The 24,273-nt window shown below is 39.8% G+C and overlaps 1 protein-coding gene across 3 annotated transcripts in view; it reads right to left on the bottom strand.

Annotated features, from left to right (window-relative positions):
• Positions 1-327: 327 nt before the first annotated feature.
• rps6kc1 (ribosomal protein S6 kinase C1) overlaps positions 328-24,273 on the bottom strand; it is a 143,755-nt gene continuing 119,809 nt past the window's right edge. For all 3 annotated transcript variants that reach the window (XM_008125839.3, XM_016990665.2, XM_062971954.1), the window contains 3 exons: positions 7,646-7,728; positions 6,373-6,468; positions 328-2,903 (listed from right to left, as the gene is read on the bottom strand). In XM_008125839.3, coding sequence (XP_008124046.1) covers positions 2,793-2,903; positions 6,373-6,468; positions 7,646-7,728 — 290 coding nt within the window. In that variant the 3' untranslated portion in view covers positions 328-2,792. The remainder of the gene's footprint in view (positions 2,904-6,372; positions 6,469-7,645; positions 7,729-24,273) is intronic.

The following is a 24,273-nucleotide window of genomic DNA, read 5'->3' as shown; positions in this document are numbered from 1 at the left end:
GGACAAATTCATGGAAGATTGGACAAATTCATGAAGGTACCATCACAACTAATCTATGTTTCCTCTAGTATGAGAGGCAGTAGGCCTTTGTTTATCAGTTGCTGTGATTCATGCCTCAGATCTTGGTTGTGAACTTTTTTTCCAACTGGCCCTTATATGGATGGAATACTGGACAACATTGACTTTTGATATCAGTAAATAAGGTTTTTCTCATGTTATCTGCAATAATTACTTCTTATTCTTCAGTACTTAAGTGCCATATATCTCTGAAAGATCACATTAAAATGATAAAACATGCTTTGAAGAATCCATAAATCTGAGAAAACATTTTAAAAAGAAAATATCTTTATTTTTTAATGCAAATATCATAATGGGATATCTAACTACCCTCTCCCAAACTGGAGTCATAGAATCACAGAGTTGGGAGAGATCCCAAGGGCCATCAAGTCCAAACCCAGACTGCCATGCAAGGAATACACAATCAAAGCATTCCCGACACATGGCCATCCAGAGAAGTGTTCGAGTTTTTCCCACACCCCTCAACAGCAAAGTTACCAACATGTTCTTAAGTTCTGGTGGCACAACTACCATAATTGCAATAGATGAGGAGGAGAGCAGTCTGTGGGCGTAATCCACCTGAAACAAGTTCTTGGTAACTCAATTCAAAAGGATTGGCAGCTTCCAAGGAAAGTGCAGCCTTCTTCTTGTAGAAACCCCATTTGTTTCCATTGTGGTATTTTGCTGATGACAAGTAGTGTATTTTAATTTTAGCTAAGATAACTGCAGGATTCTGGGAGTTGCAGTCCAAATGAGCAATTTCCCCAAGTTCTGGGTTTAGCACGACTTCTTGTGAAACATTTCCAAATGTGTCTTAGTAGGCCAATTTAATATAGGACACCTCTCCTTCAATTAAACAGATTTATTTGGAGGCTGTCTCCTCCTTAGGAGGGATACACAATACTAAAACAACATATAAAGTTACTGTCTCAACAAAGAAACCGAATGACATGGAATTTGGGAACAGACAAAATGACATTTTCAAAAACAAGTACCCATCCCCACATGCAAATAAAATCAGGAACTACTGAGTTCTCATACCTACAGAATTTCAGAGTGCAGGTGGAACTTTCCGCACATAACCACAAAGTAAGACAAAAGAAAAAAACCATAAGAATTGCTTGTCCACTAGAAAGGAAGGAAGGCAGGGAAAATGCTGATCAATATTCTCCCTGCTTGACTGTTACTGTTTTCTGTCTTCGGGTCAACTCAGACTTAAGGAAACTCAATGACAGAGTTTTCTTGGCAAGACTTATTCAGAGGAGATTTGTGTTGCCTTCCACAAAGGTTCAGAGAGTGTGAACTGTGCAATATTTCCCCATGCATTTCTATGGCTAAGGGGGAGAGATATGGACCATGGTCTCCCAGAGCCCTAGTCCAGTACTGAAACCACTAAACCACACTGCCTTCCCCTGACTGATATATGGCAGGGTTTTTATGGCCAAAGAGTATTTCATTTGGGAAACCATCCAAAATGTTCAACGTCATCACCTGCAAATCTACACTCAAAATCTCTGTACCAGCTGATTTATCTGCGTGTACAGATCAAACCTAAAATGTCTTACACCACAAATGGGGAATATGCAGTCTTCCAGGTGCTGTTGTACAATAACTTTACAACCAGTGAGAGTTTCAGCCTAACCATGTCAGGTAAACCAAAAGGTGGCAGCTCAACATGGTTCTTGTTTTAAAGAATTATATCTACATATGTTTATTCTGCATTCAACTTCCTTGGTCCAAGTTGCATTACTTAAAGCAATCATGATCTGGCTGAGACAAAAGACTTCCTGCCTTGTAGTGACTTGAAACACAATATTCACTTGAGATTAAAGAGTTAGTGCTTTAAAAACATTGCCAACCAATAAAGCGCAAGATAACAATAGAAGGATTACTCTCTTCAACCTTTTGGCAGATGATATGCAACCAATTTGATGTTACATTGCATGATACTATGAGACAGTTTTTATTTCATCCCCACATGGAAATATACATGTGTATCTACACGTCAAGTATTGCAGAAGCACCAAGGTATTTTATTTAGCGTGTGTTATTAATACTTTATTCTTTGCCCATTACACAACTTTCTACCCATCTCAGCTTTACCTAGCTAAGGGAAGAAGGATATTGAGGCTATAAAAAAGGACTACTCTTAACTGGTATATACAACAGGTACTGGCATGTACAACTGGAGTTCCACACTATCATCAATTTAAAAATAAGTAAACCTAAGGAGCTCATGTGTTTTACACAATTTTCCTTAAAGGAACTAAATGTGATCACAAGTTCAGTTCTGCTGCCCAAACTTTACTCTTGTGTTGATCTCCTGCTTGTCACACCTTCTCCATCTTAACCCCAAGTGTTTGTCAGTAATGCTAATGGGGTAAGAAAATGTATGACACCACGACACTACTTGTTTCCAAAACACTGCAGAAAATGGGATGCAACGTTGCAGAAGGACAGACGGGGTGCAATGTTCTAGACTTGTAATCTTTCTCCCATTTCTTTTCAGCCTCCAAGAAGACTGATTTTAGTGCTCAGTAGTGCAGATCACACCCGACCTTTGCCAAGTCATTCATTCTGGTTAAAACAGTCCTCTCTTTTCTGGTGTAATCATCCCAATTTTCAATTTTATTCAGCCTCGCCTAAGACATCTAAAGGCTTTTACAGTGGCAGCAAGCCAAAAAATGGTTCTTTGTCAGAAGCCAGAAGCACAGGCAGAAGTTTCATGAGATGTTTCACTTTGTTAACTCCGCCCAGTCGATGAGGGCAAAAAACGGATGAGATTTGATGTCGTCAACTCCAGCAATTCCAGCACCAAGACGCTCTCCAGAATTGAACTGCAAAAGCTTTGAGACAAAGCAGAGTTAGGAAAGTAGACAGCTCAGTAAATCAAACAGATCTGATACATAGTCAAGATAGTTGGTAGTTATAATCCAGTAACATTTGAGGGGCTAGAAATTCCCTAAATCCGGAATTAAAAAACACATGCCAAACTACACTTGCTGTAGCATATCAATACAGAGGATTATACTCTCTGCTTTAGCTTCAAGTATTGAACTTAAATTCAGAGATGTGTGTGTGTATGCATGGTTGTGTGCAAAACTAATGTTTTTAGCATCTTTTGCACAAAATAGTGTCCTGCCTTCTCACATATAAAAAGAATGTTGTGCAAATACTTCTTTACAAAAAAAAAATGTCCCCAAATATGCAAAGTTTTGAAGTGGCTGACAATTTTTAATGGGTTTATTGATCTGTTAACACATTTTTTCATACCAAGGACAAATAATGGTGCCAGTCTTCTATACATGCCTACCTAGTGTGTATAGGAAAAAGGAGAGAGATAGAACATGCACACTCTGTGACTTTTGTAAGAAAACCAGGATAACACAGTTTCATTTGGGCTCCTTCCTCACCTCTCAGAAGCTTCAACTTGACCAAAATTAGCTTGGACAATGCTGGGAGAGTGCCAACACACTTCCCTCCCAGTCACTGTGTTCTAATTCTCATTTTAATAATGTAGTGCACTAGATCCTTAGTTATTCATTAGATTATCTGTTAACTTTTAAGACTCCAAGCCCACCTGCAATCTTAGTTTGCATAGCCATTAAAAATCCTGGAGATCAAGAGGCATCTAGAATCTCTTCAATACTTTTTTAAGGGAGCAGATTATGGGCAACATTATGAAAACTAAGTAGCTTGTTTATTTTGTGCTGAAAAAATCTACAATATATTCAGACAAGTGGGTGGGATGAATATATGTAGAAACTGAAGCCGGCTCTTCATATCTGCAAATTCCGATGGAGAATGATTGCTTGAAAGGAAGTAACCAGCAAAGAGGCATGAAAATATTTACCAAGGATAAAGGAGCCGAAGTTTACATTTTGCTATCTTATGAGACTGTCGCATTCTAAATAAACAGTTCAAAAGAATAATTTCATTTCTGGGTTTCCTCTAAAGAACTGACTAAAGTATAATGCAACACCCTACCTCCAATTGTCATTTAGGAGTACTCGGTATTCTTTAGGGCACATGCCTTCAAACACAGACACCCAATACTCAAAGTGAGAAATTTCCCCATAAAATGTATTCATTTGCACATCTTAAGTTGGCTCCGCCACTTAAAATCTCCCTAACCTCCCTTGGTAAAGATAAGGCAGATAGCAAAACAAGCCTCTTTTGTGAATATACATGAGCCGGCAGATAAGCAGCCGCAGTCATTGTCACTCTGCCATCCTCTGGAAAAATGTAACAAGTGACAGCAGGTGGTGAAGTTAAGGGCAAAGAAATTTATGTTCTGAAGGTTTTCCCCTTTGCAAGAAAAAGAACTTTAATCTTTGAAAGCAAATGCAGAATAAATTGCACTAGATCTACATGGATAGAAAACACGCTGGTTTATTATGCTGCCTGGGACAACCTTTGAGAAATACCTTGTAGACAGAGTGCCAGTTCAGACAGCCTGAAGCACTTCATTGAAAATCTTTAGACAAATGGAATTAAATAATAACACTTCTGAATTGGAGAGTTGGCTAGATAAAGTGAAGTTTTTTGGTGGTGTTTTTTTTTCTCTAAATGAGGTCACTGGTTTTGGAAGCCGTGTCACAGGACACATTTGGCACAGTGTTCCTCTCCTAGGCATTTAGTGATGGGTTGACCCAAGCAACCTATGAGGGGGTGGAAGAGGAAAATCACAATGACAAATGACTGGCCATGCCAAGAGCCCCTTTTTCCTTTTCCTGACAAAGCTTCCTCAAAGAATGAATGGTAGTTTCCTTGGATAGACATACAACAGAAGGTTGATTTACTAGCCAATGGAGCAGACCCTTTCACCGAAAAGTCATCCACATGCAGCCAAGGGCTGGGACAGCTTCCTGTTCAAACCCCGGCGACTTTGAACTTGGGAGGAGGGAAATAGCAAATGACTGGACTTAATGGTCTCAGAGGAGTTGAGTGTTGCTATGTATTTATTTAATAAAAGCTCTCAAAGATGCCAGTGGTAAAATTCCATTTATTTTCAACCCCTTTGCTGAGGGAAAAGCCAATAATTGGTGAATCAAAAATTAAGTTAGGTTAAGTTATGGGAGAATTTAGCATGATAACACATGAAATATAAACTATCCCACACACAATGGATAGGTTTGGATCACTCATTACAGAAGACCCACTTAAAGATCAGTGAAATAAGTAGGGCTTTACAATAAGTTCAAACTCTTGCTATGTTTCTTATCTCATTTCTTATCTCATTCTCTGTTATGCTTTCAACCTCTTTCCACAATGAATCATACTTTAAAACAGAGTTGGGGAAAATCTGGCCTTCAAAGTAGTTTGGATTATAATGCCCAGAAGAATCCCTTACATTTGGCCTCGCTGGCTGATGCTTCTAGGACTTGGAGATTTCTAGTTAAGGGGTCAAAGGTTTTCCTTTGCACCTATCCAGTTTTAGCTACATGACCATTATGATTGGCATCCTCCCAATAATATACATAGGGTTAAGTCTGATGTGTGCGTGTGTGTTTGTTTGTTTGGTCTGTGATGAAGAAGTGTATATTTTGTTACTCCTTCACAACAACCCAAGCCCCCTGTCTGGACTAGAGATGGGAGGGTCTGGAAAAAACCCGGAGAAATAAAGGGAGTTCTTCCCATTTTCCCCCAATTTTTCTTTTTTTTCCCCAATTTTCCCGGGTTTTTTCCATCCCGTCCCCCCATTTTTCTGGGGGTTTTCCAGACCTTCCCCATCTCTAGCCTGGACTGCTGCATCCCACTCCTCCCCATGGTTTTTTAGTGATTAAGGAGAGTGTAGTAGATTGAAGTGTGTCTGATTATATCCCTATACCTAGACACAAAATTATTGCAAAATTCACTGAAACCACCAGAGGACCCCAGCAGCATATGATGTCACCAATTTATGTCTGGCTATGAGGACATAGACAGACATTCTCCAGTCCCATTGTTCTCAATCAGGCAATTAATGGCTGGAGAGACTTACATAACATGTAGAACTTATATGCTCTGCCGTACAAGATCTTGGCCTATTATATCATGGGCTTTTATGGACATATCATTTTGTAGACTGCTTTGCTAGCCACCCATTTCTCAAGTCTCTGAAACCTTTCTTCCTTTTAAAGAACAGGCACAGTTCTATCTGCTTCTGTTTTTTCTGAAATGCTAAACAAAGATGAGGAGCTTCTGTTGTGGGAGATGCAGAATAGGAAATCCCACTAAGATAACCTACAGACCACTAAGTATATTTTCTGATTTGAATTCTCAGGAGCCTATCCACTATAGTTCAAACACAAGGACAAGAAACCAGGGAATTACCTGCTGAAGAAGCGATCTGGCCTCTTCTGAGATGTGATCTGGCAAATTCAAACAGGTATGGGTATTGATTCCTGCTGGGTGGCACTCCACCAAGGTCTAGAGTCAACCAACAAGAAATATGATGCATTAGTGAAACAAAGTAATGATAGGAAAAATAGGTAGTGTATGCCACCGTACTTATAAGTGTACATTCTTTTTTTTTTCTTTTAAGATAAGGATTAATATTCATGAATGTTCTCACATGCAAGCTTGGGATCCTGATCTACTGGATGGAATCCACAGAATAATCAGGGGAAACATCTCAAGATGCTTGAAGGATGGTTGTGTTCTCAAGTAGAAAAGCTTTATATCTTTCACCCCCTATATACTCATAAGTTTCTTAACTCTTGCCCAATGAGTAATTCAGAAATTTCAGAAGTCTGATTCTAAACAGACTCCTGAAGAAGGACATAAAATGACCATATTTTAGTATCTTGTGGATGAAACAATTTTTAAGTGAACCAGTTAGATTGCAAAGGCTTTAGCGATGTTTTTATTTTCTGGTATTAGTTGGGATTCCAAGGGAATTGATAGTGTCCCAGAGGCCTAAGTTCTGTTTCTCAGAAAGCATAATTGAATCCAGTTTTAGCTTAACTGTCCTCTCATGGCCAAAGACTACAGTCTCACCTGGAAGATGTTTTAGGAAGACCGGCCACCAACACTGATTAAAAAATAACCACTTTCTCCTTATTGAATATTGATATTAAAATATCAGCTTGCCTTGTACCCAAAACCTAAATATGACTGGCAGATTTTTATTGATGGGGTTGTGAGAATTTGGGAGTGAATGTGAAAAACTGGAGAATGATTACATAGATCAATACCTTCCTATGTTCTGTTTATAAGATAAGCAATGGGGGAAGAGGCACAAACCCCATGACTTGCTTTGACTTTGTCTTCACATATACTCCAACCTCTCATCATCCCCCAAGGAAAACAGTGATGGCCAAGAATAATTCCCCACCCATCATAATCTCAAACAGATGCGGAAGATATAACCTTCCATGCTGGGTAGGATTTTGTGGACGTTTCTGGACACTGTTGCCCCCACAAAAAGCCTGTCCCTTAACCAAGGAATACATATATGCAGCAAAACAATGCAACATCATCAGTTGCTCAGAATGTTAAAGAATTATGTGTGTTATGGAGGTTTGCATCTTATCCTTTAGTAAACAATAATGCAAATATCCCTTGCTATACATCTTTTGCTATATAATTATCCGCAGTGTCTTACCCTCCCAGTAATAAGTTCAAAGAGAAGGGCACCCAGACTCCACCAGTCACAAGCTTCCGTTTCTTCAAAGACAACACCAACTTCTGAATAAAAGACATTTGCAATTAAAATGCAAGGATCAAGTACACCTTCAAATGCATATTTACAAGGGGAATGTAATGCTGATGGAGCATATCTGAAATTAGGATTGTTACCCTGCTACCGAGTGCTATGACTTTTTTCCCAGCACAGCCACACACCATTATGTGTGTGCATGTGCTTTCAAATGTCCTCTATTGACTTATGGCAACCCCATTAATTTCAGAGGATTTTCTTAGACAAGGAATATTCAGAGGTGGTTTTGCCAGTTCCTTCCTCTGAAATATAGCCTACAGTGCCTGGTATGGATTGGTGGTCTTCCATCAAGTACTAACCAGGGCTGCCTCTGCTTAGCTTCTAGGATCAGATGGAATCTAGTGCCTTTAGGGTCATTATAGACAAAATAATGTGCACTTCAAATAAGGATATCAATTAAGTGCTAAGGCTTAATATGTTTTGACATACTTATGCATGCATATACACTTGCATGAACACACAAACACAATTCCTGCCAAATGTAATTCTGGAAACATGGCTGCCCCCTCTTGTTGTCTATCTATGCAGCAATGCAATTTGAAGAGAAATGCCCTTCTCCTTTCACAGCAGAGGCAGGAGCATGCACCCAAGAGGCTATTTCAGTGTCTTGTACAAGGAGCGTCGCTTAAGTGCACGCAGTAATGGTAAAAGGACAAGAGTACAGAGCTCATTGAGTAGCCTTGAGAAAGCATTTACCTCTCAGCAACAAAGGATGACAGGGTTTTAGCAAGTTAGCAATGGTTTTTTTCATGATTCTCCCACCGTGCTGCCCATCTTGAGATTCGAAGATAGGGCAGAGTACAAACCAAGATATAAGAAATTACGCATTGTGAAAATTATAGCAAGGTTATTGAGAGATTCTGCTTATGGATGGATCTAGTGATGATTAGGAATAAAACTGTGGTTTTCTGGGGAGAAATCTCTGATGCTGTGTGAAGGGATCGCCCTGTGAGGATCAGAATGTGGTGTGCTCTATACATTCAACCTACTTGCATTCAACTTCACAGCTGAATGCATGGAAGATCCAGGCTGCCAGGTTTTCTTTTTTGTTATTTCTTTCTTTTTTATGCCTTGCAATGATAGCAGCAGGCAAGGCTTTGGATGTTCTTGCATTAATATTAAGTTATCCAATTTCATGAGAACTGTCAAAGCCCATGGGCACTTCTAATTAGATTCAAGACTCAAAACAGTAATTTGTATTATATGATTTTATTTATTTACTTACTTAATTTGTATCCCACCTTTCTCTCTAAATCGGGGCTCATATCTGTGGGGGATTCTGTTCTGGCTGGACCACAGTCAGGCGAAACCATGGATACAACTGAATGCCACTGGATTCCCTCAATTCCAGTTCCATAGAGTCACATTAAAGGATGTAGATTCTTAGAAAAAACAGCTTTTCTAGGAATTTGCTAAGTCCTCCAACACAACTATATAATAACTTTGGAGGGAAGTATACCATGGAATTGCCGGAAGAACATAGCAAATTGCTGGGGTGACTATTTCTCCCCCAACAGAAACAAATAAGTGAAACTGCAGGTATGTGTTCTGCAGTTATGGGGGGTCTAAGACCCTATACCTTTTTATTTCTAAAGTCAACGTAATTGTCACTCAACTTTCACCGAAGTCAGTCATAACTAGGATTACTTTTTCACTCAATAGTAAACCCCTTTGAGTTCACTAAGTCTTATGTTCGAGTCACTGGACAGAACGGTATCCCTTAGATGCTTTTTCTTAATGATTTTTTATTTTACTCTTCCATCTCTTAGTATTTCTATTCTTGTAGTTTGGCCTTTCAGAGATTGCACTTTCCACTTTCAGAATTAAAGAATGGTATTTTCCTTAATCAAGGAAAAAGCTTCAGGTAAACATTTGCTGTACACTCTGCCTTTTTTTGAATGGGTCATATTGAATGGCCTATTGCTAGTAATAGACTCAGTATATCAAGTTAGTATGGTTACCTTTACTCACAAAATGCATCAGGGGGGAAATTAGAAAAATGTAGTGAAGTGCTTTCAAGTGATGCATAATCCAACCAGCTAAATATGATTCTTCATGGAGAAAAAGCTCTCCAGTCCTCATCCACCAAAAGAGAGCTTTAACATTGCCATTCATCTAGACCCAGATACTGGTTCTTAATAATGAAGCCATTGCATTCACATCAGCCAAGTCATTCACACAGTAAACACTAATGACCTACAAACTTAAGTGGCTAGTGGGGTTGCTTTCCGATCACAGCAATTCTTTCTAGCAGGATCTCGGCATTCTGTACTGAATATGAGCAATAGGAAGAATATGCAATACTCTATTTGGATTTGGACCAATTATGAACAAATAACAAGGCAGACAACCTCTAGTTCCTTTTGATCTGCAGGGTTTCCAAAAGACAACTTCCCTGGCCCAAGTGAAGGCACAAGGATATCAACCTGGGAAATCACTGCTGAGCTATAGACTCTTCCTCATTCAATTCTCTAATCTCTTCACAGCATTATAAACCCAAATTTATTAGGCATGGGCAAATCCCTTGGAATCATCCTTAGTCGTAATAAAATTGTGTCTATTTTGGGTTCTGAACGGGGTACCGAGGTGGTTTGGCGATTCGGAATTAACCTTCCAGTTTGAAGCATTGGAGTCCATTTATTTAATGGACTCGGGAAACCTTCAGATATATGAGAAAGCGTTTTTAATTCAACCAAACTTTGTTTGCAGGGGAGAGCAGCCTAGCCTGTGGTTGCCTCCTTACCTAATCAGTGCTGAGTCTTGGCAGAAAGGGAAGAGCCTTTTCATCCGGGCTTGATAACGGCTCCATAGAAAGCAATCAAGTCCTGAGTGTTTTCCCTCCTGGCTGGGGCTAGCCACGGGCTGAATGGCAGCTCCATAGAAAGCAACCAAGTCCTGAGCATTTTCTCTTCTGGCTGGGGCTATCCATGGGCTTAATGGCAGCTCTATAGAAAGCAACCAAGTCCTGAGCATTTTCCCTTCTGACTGGGGCTAGCCATAGGCTTAATGGCAGCTCCATAGAAAGCAACCAAGTCCTGAGCATTTTCCCTCTTGGCTAGGGCTAGCCATGGGCTTAATGGTAGCTCTATATAAAGCAACCAAGTCCTGAGCATTTTCCCTCCTGGCTGGGGCTAGCCATGGGCTTAAAGGCAGGCCCATGGAAAGCAACCAAGTCCTGAGCATTTTCCCTCCTGGCTGGGGCTAGCAGCTGCTGGTTTTGAGACAGTATGGTGTAGTGTAGTGGTTTGAGAGTTGGACTACAATTGTGGCTTGATTCCCCACACAGCCATGGAAACCCACTGGGTGATCTTGGGCAAGTCACACATTCTCAGCCCCAGAAAACCCAATGAAACGGTAGATAACACTTTCAAACCAGGAACAGATTTTTGTTATTATTAAAAATGTTTTTATTAAAAAAAACTTTGAAAATTCACCAAAAATCTGAGATTTCTGAGATTTGGTTAGCTAACAGTGGTAAATGTGTTCTGCCACTGTAGAAAGTTTCATTGGGATAACTCAAAAGATGACGGAGAGAGAAGCTCCTCAAGTTTCCCCATTGACAATAATGTTTTCCTTCATGTGCATGCGCATCCGCCATTAACGAGGTACATACGAAGATTCAAATTTTGTTTCAAAATTCGGAAATGACTTTAGAAATGAAGTGCCAGCGCCCCCTACTTTCAAAGAGTTTAGAATCATTTTTTTCCTGGATCGCACATGCCTAATATTTATATTGTGGGTGACTTCTTGTACTCTGATGTTACCAAGCATTTTCCAGCTATTATCACTGTGCCCTACAGAAGCTCACTGACTTCCCACAACTTTGCTTACAAGCAGACTGGATATAACATTAGCAAGGATTTATTCTGCACAACATGTATTTACAGAACTCACTACCCTGCCTGTGCTTCTGCCTTCTCTGCCTTTAGCAATAATCCTGTTTTCCTCCCATTCCACATTCCATGCTTGCTATCCTTGATCTATGGACTGCCAACTTGGAGCCCTTCCTTGGCCTCAATCTTGGCCTGAATCACACCTTGCACCATCCTGTCCACATGGCAGGCTGAAATCAGAACAAGGCTGTTCTGCCAAGAATTCCAGATCCTCTTTGGATTTTTGTCTCCCACTGGCTGCTCTTCTTCATGCTTCTCCCTTATCCTGCCCTGGAAAAAATGCTTTGGAACTTTCTTTTGAATCCCTATCATTATGTTTAAAAGCAAAGCTTATGCACACTTCACATTTTACGGGGTTGTTTAAATAAAGAAAACAAGAAATATCTCACCATAATGAATGAAAGCCTGGAATATGAGGAGCATTTCATTTAAAAGTGCACGAGCATGTCTGCTCTGCTCTGCGAAAGAAAGGGAAAATATCCTCCATGTGCTCAAAGAGATTAACAGGGAGGGTAGAGATCTTTCTTTTTCTTCCTGCTAGCTACTCCAAGATGGTTTTTAACACTTCCTCTAAAGCCATCTGGCAATATGAAAAGGACAAAGTTGTTTAGCACTATGTTATCAAAGATGATAAACATTTGTTCCCAGCTTGCCCTTCTTAGCTACTTCCAATTTTATTGAAAAACAACTATTCTCTTCCCATATCCTTTTAGCAAAGCACAATGAAGTTCTTTTTTTGAATACAACTCCTAGAATCCCCAAACAGCATGGTCATGTGCCATGTTAGTGGCACAAGAGGGGAGATGCATATTTATTGATTTAATTTAATATCTATCATGCTTCACTTCTGCCACAGAAGACTCAGAGTTACAGTCAAAAAAGTAACTGTTTCAAATTCTTCCTTCAAACATATAAAAATGACACTCAGATCTTGTGTTCTAAATCAAGAAAAAAGGTGAGTAGAGCACTTCTATGAATTTGTTCATCCAAGTGAGCATATGGCTTAGAACAGAGTAAGGTGACAATTTGCATTCCAATGACTCATTCACACTGCTTGATGGGGTTACACTCCCCTTGAAATCACAGCTCTGCAGTTTGAGGGTCCTCCTAGACTCAGCGCTGACACTTGAAGCTCAGGTGTCAGTGGTGGCCAGGAGGGCCTTTGCACAGTTAAAGCTTGTACGCCAACTGTGACCATACCTCAAGATGTCTGACTTGGCCACGGTGGTCCATGCCTTCATTTCCTCTGGATTGGATTACTGCAATGCACTCTGCATTGCAATTACTGCAATGCCTTTGAAGACGGCCCGGAAACTCCAATTAGTACAACAGGCAGCAGCCAGGTTGTTAATGGGAGTGAATTATAGGGAGTAGACAACCCCCCTATTAAAACAGCTCCACTGGTGGCCAATCAGTATCTGGTCCTAACTCAAGGTGCTGGTTATCACCTATAGAGCCCTAAACGGTTCGGGTCCAGCCTATCTTCGTGATCGCATTTTCTACTAAGAATCTGCGCAAACTTTAAGATCTGTTGGGGAGGCCCTTCTTTCGCTCCCGCTGCCGTCCCAAACATGATTGGTGGGGATGAGGGAGAGGGCCTTCTCGGTGATGGCCCCCTGGCTCTGGAACTCCCTCCCGAGAGAAATTAGATTAGCCTCAACCTTGACCAAATTCCGGAAACACCTAAAAACCTGGTTATTTCAATGTGCTTTTGACTAATTTGACACAATTTGACAAAGTCCTTTTAACTCCACCTATACCCAGCCATTGTATTTTGTTACTGGCCCATTATTTTAGTGACCTTGCAATATATTGCACATGTATAATTTATTGCCTTGCCTCCAATTTTTGAACATGCCCATTGCGCCTGGTAATGGTTATTGGTTATTGTTTGTTGTTGAGTTTATGCTTTTATTATTTGTATATGTTTTTATGTATTAATTCATTGTAATTGAATGTATCTTATGTTGTTATGTTTTACTGTTGCATTACTGGGCTTGGTCTCCATGTAAGCTGCCTCGAGTCCCTTCGGGGAGATGGGGCGGGATATAAGTATAAAGTTGTATCTGTTGTTGTTGTTGTTGTTATATAATTATAGAACTATTATTCCACTTGAATTGCCATCCTAGGGAATCCTGGGATTTGGAGGTTAAGGGGGGGCATTTAAAATTCCCAACCAGAGAGTGTCACTGTCTCACCAAACTACAAATCCCATAATTCCATAGGAGGAAACCATAGCAGTTAAAAGTGGAGTAATAGTTCTATAACTGTATAATGTGGATGAATCGCAAGCAATGGAAATTCCAATGCTCCCGTGAAGTTCTTCTGGAGCTCCATATTCATTTTCAGGATCAACTCTCTACACACACCTACTTTGGTCATTGAAATTCCATGTGCAAACAGGACAAAAGCTCAATACTTCAGTCAATGAATATGTATATTTTCTTGGAAATACTTATGCAATTCTCTTTCTCCACATGTGTTTTTCTACTTCTCTGAAATATCAACATGTGAAAATTGAGATTCCAGTTTTGAACAATACTGGGAGCAAGGAAGGTCTGTTGCTGAGCAGCAGGAAGCTCTAAATGACTTTGTCACAACAGTGCTCTTCAAGAGCTTCAAAGGCACCAAGAGGTAACGGCTAAAGAGATCTAAGTTGATCTGATGGGTCAGTTGATAGACAGGCATGCAAGCCCTCTTACCCAGAAGCCCTCTCCTATCATTCTAGACATATAGAAATAGGTAGTGGATATTTCACAGGGAGAAACAAAAAGCATTTTGCATACATGCAGATACTCTTTTCTCTAGATAGCTGGCAGCTGCAAAGAAAAAGAGAGAGGAAAAACAGCCTCAACCAAAGCTGGAGACATTAATGATACCAGGATAAGGAGAGAGAATTGTATCTCAATTGCACACCACATGCTTTGCAGATAGAAAGTCCCAAGTTGAATCCTTGTTGCCTGCAGTTAAAGGATAAGGCAGCAGACATCAGAAAAGCCTTCTGCCTGGAATCATAGCAAGGTACTGCCCATCAGAATAAACAACACTGGGCTTTATACAGACTAAGGCTATAGTTCTGTATATGGCAATGGATACTGCTGTGTGACAAGTCAGTAACAATTGAACAGTCGCAAATTCAAGATATTCTTTATACAGTTATCATTCTTTGCCGGAAATGGTTACTAACCAACCCCCCCCCCCCCCACACACACACACACACACAATGCTACTTAAAATTGCACTTTTATAAACTTCAGATTAGTTGCAAGCTCACAGCGGCAGCTTCTGCCGTTTGCTTTCTTTCACTGGCAATGACTCTTTTAAAATCCAAGATCATAAAGTTGGCAAGGGAAAAAATGTATGTCAATAACAGAAGGTGATCATTTGCATTTCAAAATTTATCTTTTCTTGCTTTCCCCTCAATTAGACCAAAACATGTTGATTCAAAAGGTTTGTGTGTATGTGTGTGTTTTTGTTTCTTTTTTCAAACTTATTTATAGAGCAGAATAATAGCCCCCCTGCTAGCTTGGCATTTGCTCAGAATTTTCTGTCCCTGTAGAGTGAATCTGTTACTGGAATTTTTCCCTCCGCCATCCTTTCCCCCCTAAATACCAAGGCACATTAACCAAGAGATAAAAAGATCGGTTGCTGATATTACAAAGCATAGGGCAGGTGGTTAATGTTTTTTTAGCACAAATATGTGATAAGGATTCCCAGGGGACACGGAGAGCAAAGGGATGTTTAAACAGAAGTGAAACATTTGCATCACGAGATCAGGACAACTTTGCCCTTTTATCCAAACACCCCTCACTCTGATATGCTTAATTTAAAAACACATATATAAAGTGTGTATGTATGTGTTTAAATGAGGATCAAACCATATGAACAACAAAACACCTTTTGGCACCTTAAAGATCAGAGCATGTGTTATGGTTCCAAAACAGTCCCCTTCACAAGATGCATGCAATGCTATTACGAGTTACAATTATATGTATACAAAGTCATATGGAGCAGGGGGATAAACCCCAAAATCTTATGTCATAATGAATGCCTTACTACTCACAGTGCCACAAAATACTTCATGGTTTTGCTGTCATGAATTAACATAGCTACCCCTCTGCAAGTGGAAGTAAACTGGATAAACTGATGCCCTACATAAGTTTATGCACTAGTTAGTCATCTGTCATTTTGAAAGCCATCTTATTCCCAACCTTCTAGTTCTACTTGATGCAGGGGACATGAATCCTGAAGCCCTAAACAGTATTACTAATATTGAGAAGTGAGCACTGAATTCCAGCAGTCTCTATAGCAGTCTTCTGGGAGTACCAACATTCTTGTTAACAGCCATGAAGTTGACTTCAATTTATGGTGATCTTTGAATGAAAGATCTCCATGGCCCCTTCTACACTGCCATATAAAATCCAGATTATTTGAATGGGATTATATGGCAGTGTAGACTCATATAATCCAGTTCAAAGCAGATAATATGGATTATCTGCTTTGATAATCTAAATTATATGGCAGTGTAGAAGTAGCCTAAGTCACCCTATTCTCAACAGCACTGCTCAGATCTTGCAGGCTCAGGACCATAGCTTCTCTGATTGAGCCTCTAAATCTGGGATGTGGGGGTCCTCTTTTCCTATTGTCATCCACTTCACCAAGCATTATCATCTTCTCTATTTAGTCCTCTCTTCTCATGACATGGAAGTACAATAGCTTCAGTTTAGTGGGCTTCTAGGGAGGTTCAGACCTGATTTGCTCTAGGATCCACAGTATCAGCAGTTCGCGGTAGCCACAAAACTCTTCTCTAGCACCGCATATCAAATGAGCTAATTTTCTACAGATCAGTTTTCTTTACTATCCAGCTTTCACAGCCATACACATAAATTGCACTGCAATGTTCAGCAACTCTATCCAGCATAGCCAATGTAGTCAAGAAACATTTGAAGGGCTGCATGATTCTTACACCTGATCTACAGTCTCATGTTCCTCTCCTTAACGAAACTGTGCAAGACCTTCAGGTATTGAATTGCAACTCCCCACATTCCTCACCAATCTTCATGCTGATTACAGCTGCTGGGAATCGTAGCCAACAAAATCTGCAGCACTACACAATTCTCATCCCTTCACTACACTGTGTGGCAGCAGCACTTAAGAGAATATCTTTTCCAGAATATATTTGAAGATGCATTGGGGTTGATAAAATGTCAACTTCTGGTTGCAAGGGATGTGCTCTAAGATTTTACAATCCTATTCTAACTTACATGAGATATTTGTTGCAAGGAACAAGGAACCCCTTGTCTAGAGAGGTGGTGAATTTTGCTTTTTCTCACATATGGGTATTTTTAAAATGTATAAATATATAAATGAATACAAGAATCATGAATTTTAGTAAGATCTCGAAAAATAAACTACATTTTTCCTCACCCTCGCTAGAAAAATTCAACCGGCACCATTATTCTAAACAGGGAGACAGGTGCCTGCAATGTAAGCTGAATCCACTGACCCAAATATTCCAGGGTTAACTGCATGGAAACTGCCCTGATGCTGTCTAGGATCATCCCTGGAGCTTCTTTGGCATCCAGCCTTTCAGCCAGACCTAGGTACTGCCGCTGCCACTGCCGTTGTGTCACTGGCCACCAGCAGTCCCTTCAAGAGGTTTGCTGGTGATGTTGCTTCTGGCTGAACACTTTGTTGTGATTTCACTACAATGACTTTGCCAGCAAGCCTTTGCAATGGATCTGTTTCTGGCTAGTGACACAGCCAGAGGTCTATTGGAGGTGTGGACACTTGATCATGCCGAATCCAGGCCTATCTAGGTATCCACAACTCCAAGTGCTTCCAAGAAGCATGGGAATAAATTCTGTTTCCTACCGCTGGAATAATGGAGAAATGCAATGCTTCTGCTGCTATTCCAGCTGTATGTCATGTAGACTCCTCACAGCACTTAATAGGTTAATATGGACCAGTGGTCCTCAACCTGTGGTCCCCAGGTATTTTGGCCTACAACTCCCAGAATTCCCAGCCAGTTTACCAGCTGTTAGGATTTCTGGGAGTTGAAGGCCAAAACATCTGGGGACCCACAGGTTAAGAACCACTGATGTAGACACTTTACTTGCCCAGTGTATACAAGGGTGTAGATGTTGAAGGGGACTTTCAAAAGCCAACCTAATTGGCACAAAAGTAGTTGAATACAACAGGATTCAACAGTCAGGTTTTTAGAATTATGCACAAAGCTCTAGACCTGGATAGACCTTCATTCTGCTTTCTCCCATATTTGAATGGCTTTAATTGCATGCTCTTTCCTTCCGAACATGAAGAAAATTGCAAATGCTACAGATTACTTCTTTTTCAAAAATATCAGGCGAACTTCTCTACATTCAGTGTCACAACTCAAAGGCACTATTTAGAGAGGATAATTCAGCACAGAGAACCATTTTTGGCAAACACTCCAATAAAAAATCATGTTGTTCATCTTATAGAACAGTAAAGCCCACAAACAAAGTTGAAATATTGTTGGTTTTTACTGTACAAATAGTTTACAGACATATTATGTAAATTTTATTTTGGGTTTTGGAATTAATCATTCCTTTTGCTAAGTTTTATGGAATGAAAAAAAGAACTTTTATCTGGGCAACAAGCATTTGATTTTGGCTAGCCCTGTGTCAGGAGGTCACAGATTTCAGGTTAAATGGCCTTAAGTTGCCTATCTTATGAACTAGGGGAAATGGCCGACCATATGATCACAGCTAGGATGCTCAGCAACCTGTATTGCCGGCAGAGCAGATGAGCACAATTAATTACTACAAAGCTCTTCTGTATCAAGAGCATTCGTGTAGCGCAGGGAAACACTAGGCCAAGGTGACCACAGAAATCTGTTAATAGTAGGCTGCCACCTACTGATCAACTCTTAAAAATCACTCTCTTGACAAATGCTGTTTTAGAGCCAAAGATGTTTTACCAAAAAACCAACCTGATTCTTTGTTTACAGGAAAGCAAATTTGAGAGAGGAGTCATTTTTTCTCTTCTAAGTCATTTTTTCCCATTACAAATCAAAATAACATTTTTACATGCTGCAAATATTTGCCTTCCTCAGACATGGAGATACTACTTTTGGAGGGCTAAAACTCTCAGAGTGTGGTGTAGTGGTCATGAGCATTGGACTATGACTCTGGAGACCAGAGCTTAACTCTGTGCTTGAGTGACACTTGGTGTGTCACACATTCTCAGCCCCAGAAAACTCTTTAAGTGCGCCTTAAGTGTGCCATAAGTCAAAAATCACTTGAAAGCATTCAGTGACAACTCCTCACATAATCCTTCATTCATCATGACCAACTATCATGTCAGATGAGGGATTCTGACAGTTACATATCCAATCTCTGGTCCTTCTTCCATTTAAAAACAAATGAGTACTTTCCATGTGTATTTTTCAGCTGAGGTAATTCTCAACATCTGCACTATCTTCCTATCCTGTAATACTCTTTCTGGAATATGGCAATCATTGTTAAAGAAGAGGCAAATGAACTTCAAGAACATAGCCTACAGGCAGCATCTCATCCCTATAATCTACACACATGAGAGCCTCACACTCCACTGCAATCTATAGGGGAAAATATGGAAACAAAGTGTTACCTATGCAATTATGTGGCTCCCTTAAGGGAAATGATCTCTTCACATCATGGACATATACTTCACTTTTAAAGACTATTCTGCCTTATCAAACTGCTCAATCTCATCCAGCATTCTGTTTCTACCCAAAGGTCAACCTAAAATGTCAAAATTTCACTTTTTGGGTTGTGATTCCTTACATTCCTTCAGCCATCTTTGTGTGCATCTGATATTTTTTAAGAACATCAAAGTCATCTGCAATCACATCTTGGGCTAAATATAGAGGCACATTCTGTTGATGTGTTTTTGCCTATTCTAAGTAAATGCTTCTGCATGCAACTGAAAGCTGGACTGGGTGGCACAAAGTTGCCATGGCCATCGAACAAGAACAAGCTTATGACTGGACTGGTACATTGTGTATCAATATAGCTGAGGGACAAGGTCAGTCCTGACAAACCTGCCACTGCCTCCAATCTCACAATCTGTATGTATATTTCATTGCAGCAGAAGATTGTATAATATGAGCACTTTCCTTGCAGCCTGACTAATGCAATATGGAAAGGACTGTGGCTTTCCCAACATGTTGCATGAAACTGCCTGGTTTCAATGAAGAAATAAAACATGTGATTTTTGTACATTCCCCCAAATTGGCACAGAGTTGGGAGAGAAATGACATGGGGCCCAACTTTTTCTATCTTCTGATGATCCATGGGCCACTTGTTAAGCATAAGGATGACCTTGCTCCTTTCTTCGGCAAATGGAGAGGCCAAATCATATTTTCGTATATTGGAAAGTCACTGTAAGATGAAACCAAAGAGCCCTTGGAATAGGTTAAAATGTGACCCTATACATGTTGGACTGCAGATCTCAAAAATCTAGACAGCACTCCCAATGAAAAGGGATAATGGGAGTTGCAGTACCAACAGCATCAGGAGGTTACACATTCCTCATCTGTGGAATAGACAGTGAATCCACATTCACCCTTACTTTTCCATCTGTATATAATTTGACAGAGAACTCTGTTGTTAAAACCACTTGATATAAATTAGGCACAATTACGCCCAAAACATCCCCCTTAGCTACAAATATGGCCAAGTCATTTGAGGGTGAAATGATGTCTGGTAAAGAATACAGGGCGATTGCTACTAAAAGAGACAAGCCCATGTTGAAACCCTTCTCCCTTGTTATGTGCAGCAACGAAATTATGTGATGCTGCATCTGTTTGTGTTCTCCCATTATGTCTTAGCTAGTAACGGCCTGGAAGCAGAGAAACTTCATGAGATTACACAATCATAACAATTTGATAGCACTTAACTTTCCATGGTTTCATCCCTTGGAATCCTTTGTGAGGTGTTTAGAATTCTCTGTAAGAGAACTCTAACAAGACATCAAACTCCAATTCTCAGGAAGTTTGACTGCAGCCATGGTAGTTAAAATGGTATGGAGATGCAACAACTATGTAGTATCAAAAATCAGGTAAGTCAACAAAGGCCTGTATTTACGATAGTTCCACTCCATATACATACATATATACACATACACACAAATATACACAAATACACACACACACGCACACACACACAATTGGGGTGGGCTCCAGATCTGAGACAGACCTCAATAAAATGTTCTCTGGTAGGTCCTTACCAACAACACTGGATCCCCGAAAGACAATAGCAAGAAAACAAGAGTTCTAAGCATTGCTGCAGCAATGATTCCCAAATAGTAGTCCTCAAGGTGTTCTTAACTTAAGTTCACAGAAGCCTCAGCTGCCTTGGCCAATGACCAGGTGTTCTGGGAGCTAAAGTCCTAAACACCTGGAAGACCAGAGTTTAGGTAATACTGGCTTAGAGTCATGCATAACTTCTCACAATGCCTTGAAACAATGGTACAATTCCAATTGTTCTGGCCTGAGGAGGAGAGAAGAGCACCCAGCTATCCACCAAGCCTTGTCCCCAATGGTTGGTAAGAAGCCTTTCTTCCATATTCCAACTGCCATTGATTTGGCCTCCAAGGGAGAGAAGAGCAGCCAGCATCCTCTGGATTTAATTCTCCCATCACTGCCATCCTCTTTTCCTTGTGTGTTCCATCTTATTTAGATTGTGGACCCACTATGAGAGACTTTGCCTGAAGGACAGGGGAGATATGCTTTCCCTATTTTCTGTATTTACTTCAAAAGGACACAAATTCACAACAGGAAGCTTCATCCTGACAAACTTTTAGAACAATGATTCCCAAACATTTGTCCTCCAGTGGTTTTGGTCTTCAACTCCAAAGGGCCCCAACCAGCTTGTCCAATGGTCAGGAATTCTGGAAGCCAAAGTCCAAAACACCTAGATGACCAAAGTTTCATAACCATTGTTTTAGAGGGTTACACTTCTAAAGGACACTTGCTTCAATATTAGGAAGCCAGTACAAAAATGTAGAGATGGGAAACAGAGCATACACATATGAACATGCATATCAGGGTTGAGCAGTCCCAGTGAATATAGGTGTATGTGGCTTGAGATCTGGACAACATGTATTAACTTCCTGCAGAAGAAATACAATGAAGGGTGTTTCGTTATATGTATCAGGTTTGTTAAAATCCCTGATAGACAAAGGCCCACCCCTCTGTAGTTCATAAAAGGGTTGGAACCAGGATTCTAGTGGCCTTGGCCTTAAAGTCCCACCACTCCCATTTCACAAAATCTTTCTGATATAATCTAAGATTACTGCAGTGTGCTTTATGTGGGGGTTGTGTAAAACATGTTTAGAAACTTCAGGTGGCTCTGAAGTGACTGTATTGAAATCAAAATATCTGAAAGATCGTCTTTATTTGTATGAGTCTGTCTGGTTCTTAAAGGTCATGTTCTGGAGTACCTGATTTGGCCAAGTGTCACCTTGAGGTTTGTTTGCAGAACACTCAATTGTATAATTCCTGGGGATGAAGAGTTCTACTGACTTCCCCATCCTCCCAATAGTTTCCAACAAATCTGTTGCCTCCACAAAGGAGAAATTGGGTGAGGAACATACAATGTACATGGGTTACATATTGCCCATCCCTGAATCCAGTGCTGGGTAAAATATTCTATTTATATGGATCTGATTGTAAAGAAAGGAAGAGTATATTGCTTTTCTTTGTTATATGCAGCTTTGGAATGAGCTTGATCTCATTTTTGATTACTTGATAGTCTATCCAGTTAGCACTGATTTTATACTCATTCTACTAATTTCTATTCATTTTATAACTGTATCCATATTAATTTGAAGTACTCAAGTTTGCGCATTTATACAACAAGAAAGGCATAATGACTAGATCTACTACTGTTGTGCCATTTATTTTTATGCAAGTTCATGGCTAAAGGCTGAATAAATAATGAACACATGATAATAACATTGTAACAAAACTAAAGGCAACAATCAAGGTTATAAGTTAACAACTAATAATTAGCCCAAAATAAACAAGTAAATCAGAGGTGGGGAATAAGGAGTAGTGGGATGAATATACTTCAGGTTTGCATGAGATGTACATGTATCCATTCATGAATTAATTTGATCCTATTTTTGTATCTATCTGTAGGGACAATTTAAAGAACAAACTGTATGTATATATGAATTAGTGAATATATTTTCAGATTCCTAATCATATTTTATCCTAAAGTACAGTTTATTTTATTTTTCTGAAGATCTGAATAACAAAACTTATGAGAAATCTGAAAGAAAATGACATTTTAATTTGCCTATTAATAAAAGAAATGGACAAGTCCATACAATGAAAAATCTTAATTTTCCTAGTATAGTGTTCCCTCACTTATTGCAGGGATTACGTTCCAGGACCACCCGTGATAAGTGAAAATCCACGAAGTAGGGACACTAGGCTACTCCTTAGGAAGGAAGTAGAAAGAGGGAGGGAGGGAAGAAAGAGGCAGGGGAACATGGCGCCGCCTCCTTCTCCTCCCATTGCCGTTCAGGCTCTGTAATATTCAGAGTTCTTGCTTAGAATATTTCTAAGGGAACTTGCACGTGTCCCCAGCAGAGAATATTTATACTGGACATAGTATTGGCCTTAATATTACCTGAGATGCTAAATTTTTATCTAAAGTGCACAAAATCAAATTGCAGGGGTAAAGTCATATGGCTGAATGTTAGTATTCCCTGAGCACAGAAAATTAGTTCAGAGAGATGAAGTTCAACAGGAACCTTTTGTAAAAAGGAACATACAAATTATTAGAGATCCCCAACCCAGCCTAGTGTGAACCGCAGAAACAGAAAGTATAAAATACTTCCATAATAAATAAATAAATTCCCTGATTCTCCCACAGCATCATTCATTAAACTTTCTTTTCTGAAGCCCAATAGGCTTAACTCATCTACACAGTTTTGTTTCATGTTGTACTTCACCCTATTTGATGCACTCTAAAGAGATATAAGTGCACTAGATCCTCTGCATCCCAGTTTTTATTGTTCTCCTCAAATGAAGAGTGATGGTCTGAAGAGCCTCTCTCTATGGATGCTTTCTGCATGATGATGAATACTGCATTCAAGACCATGTAAGCCTCCACAGATAGAGGAGGATCTCCTATTTAAACATAAGAAGAGCAACAGAAGTTATCAAGGGGATGACAGTACTTCTACTTCTTACATGATTAATCTGTTTACCTAAACTTAAGTCTAGATTCAACCCACTGTTTTTAGAATATGCACATGTGGAAATGTGGTATTGTTCCAGTGCTTCTTTGTCTACACATTCCTTGTATTTCTGTATATGGATGCATTCTAGATCTACACAAGAGCATTTATCTGAATGCCCTATGGATCCTACCTCACATGTGATATACAGTACAAACCATATATCCATAGGACCAGTAACTTGTAGTTTCATTTATATATGCCCAATAAAACTGTACTTTCTAAGCATTTTTAGGTCTACCGGCAAAACTCTATGGTTTTGTTGGACCAAAAGTCATAGATTTCATTATGGTTTGTGTTATTCAGTTTTGCGTGTCCATGCGAAGCCCAGGAATACATTCCCAA

This window comes from Anolis carolinensis, chromosome 1 (genome assembly GCF_035594765.1).
Source record: "Anolis carolinensis isolate JA03-04 chromosome 1, rAnoCar3.1.pri, whole genome shotgun sequence".
Taxonomy (NCBI): Eukaryota; Metazoa; Chordata; class Lepidosauria; order Squamata; family Dactyloidae; genus Anolis; species Anolis carolinensis.
This window is presented reverse-complemented; position numbering and strand designations above follow the sequence as displayed.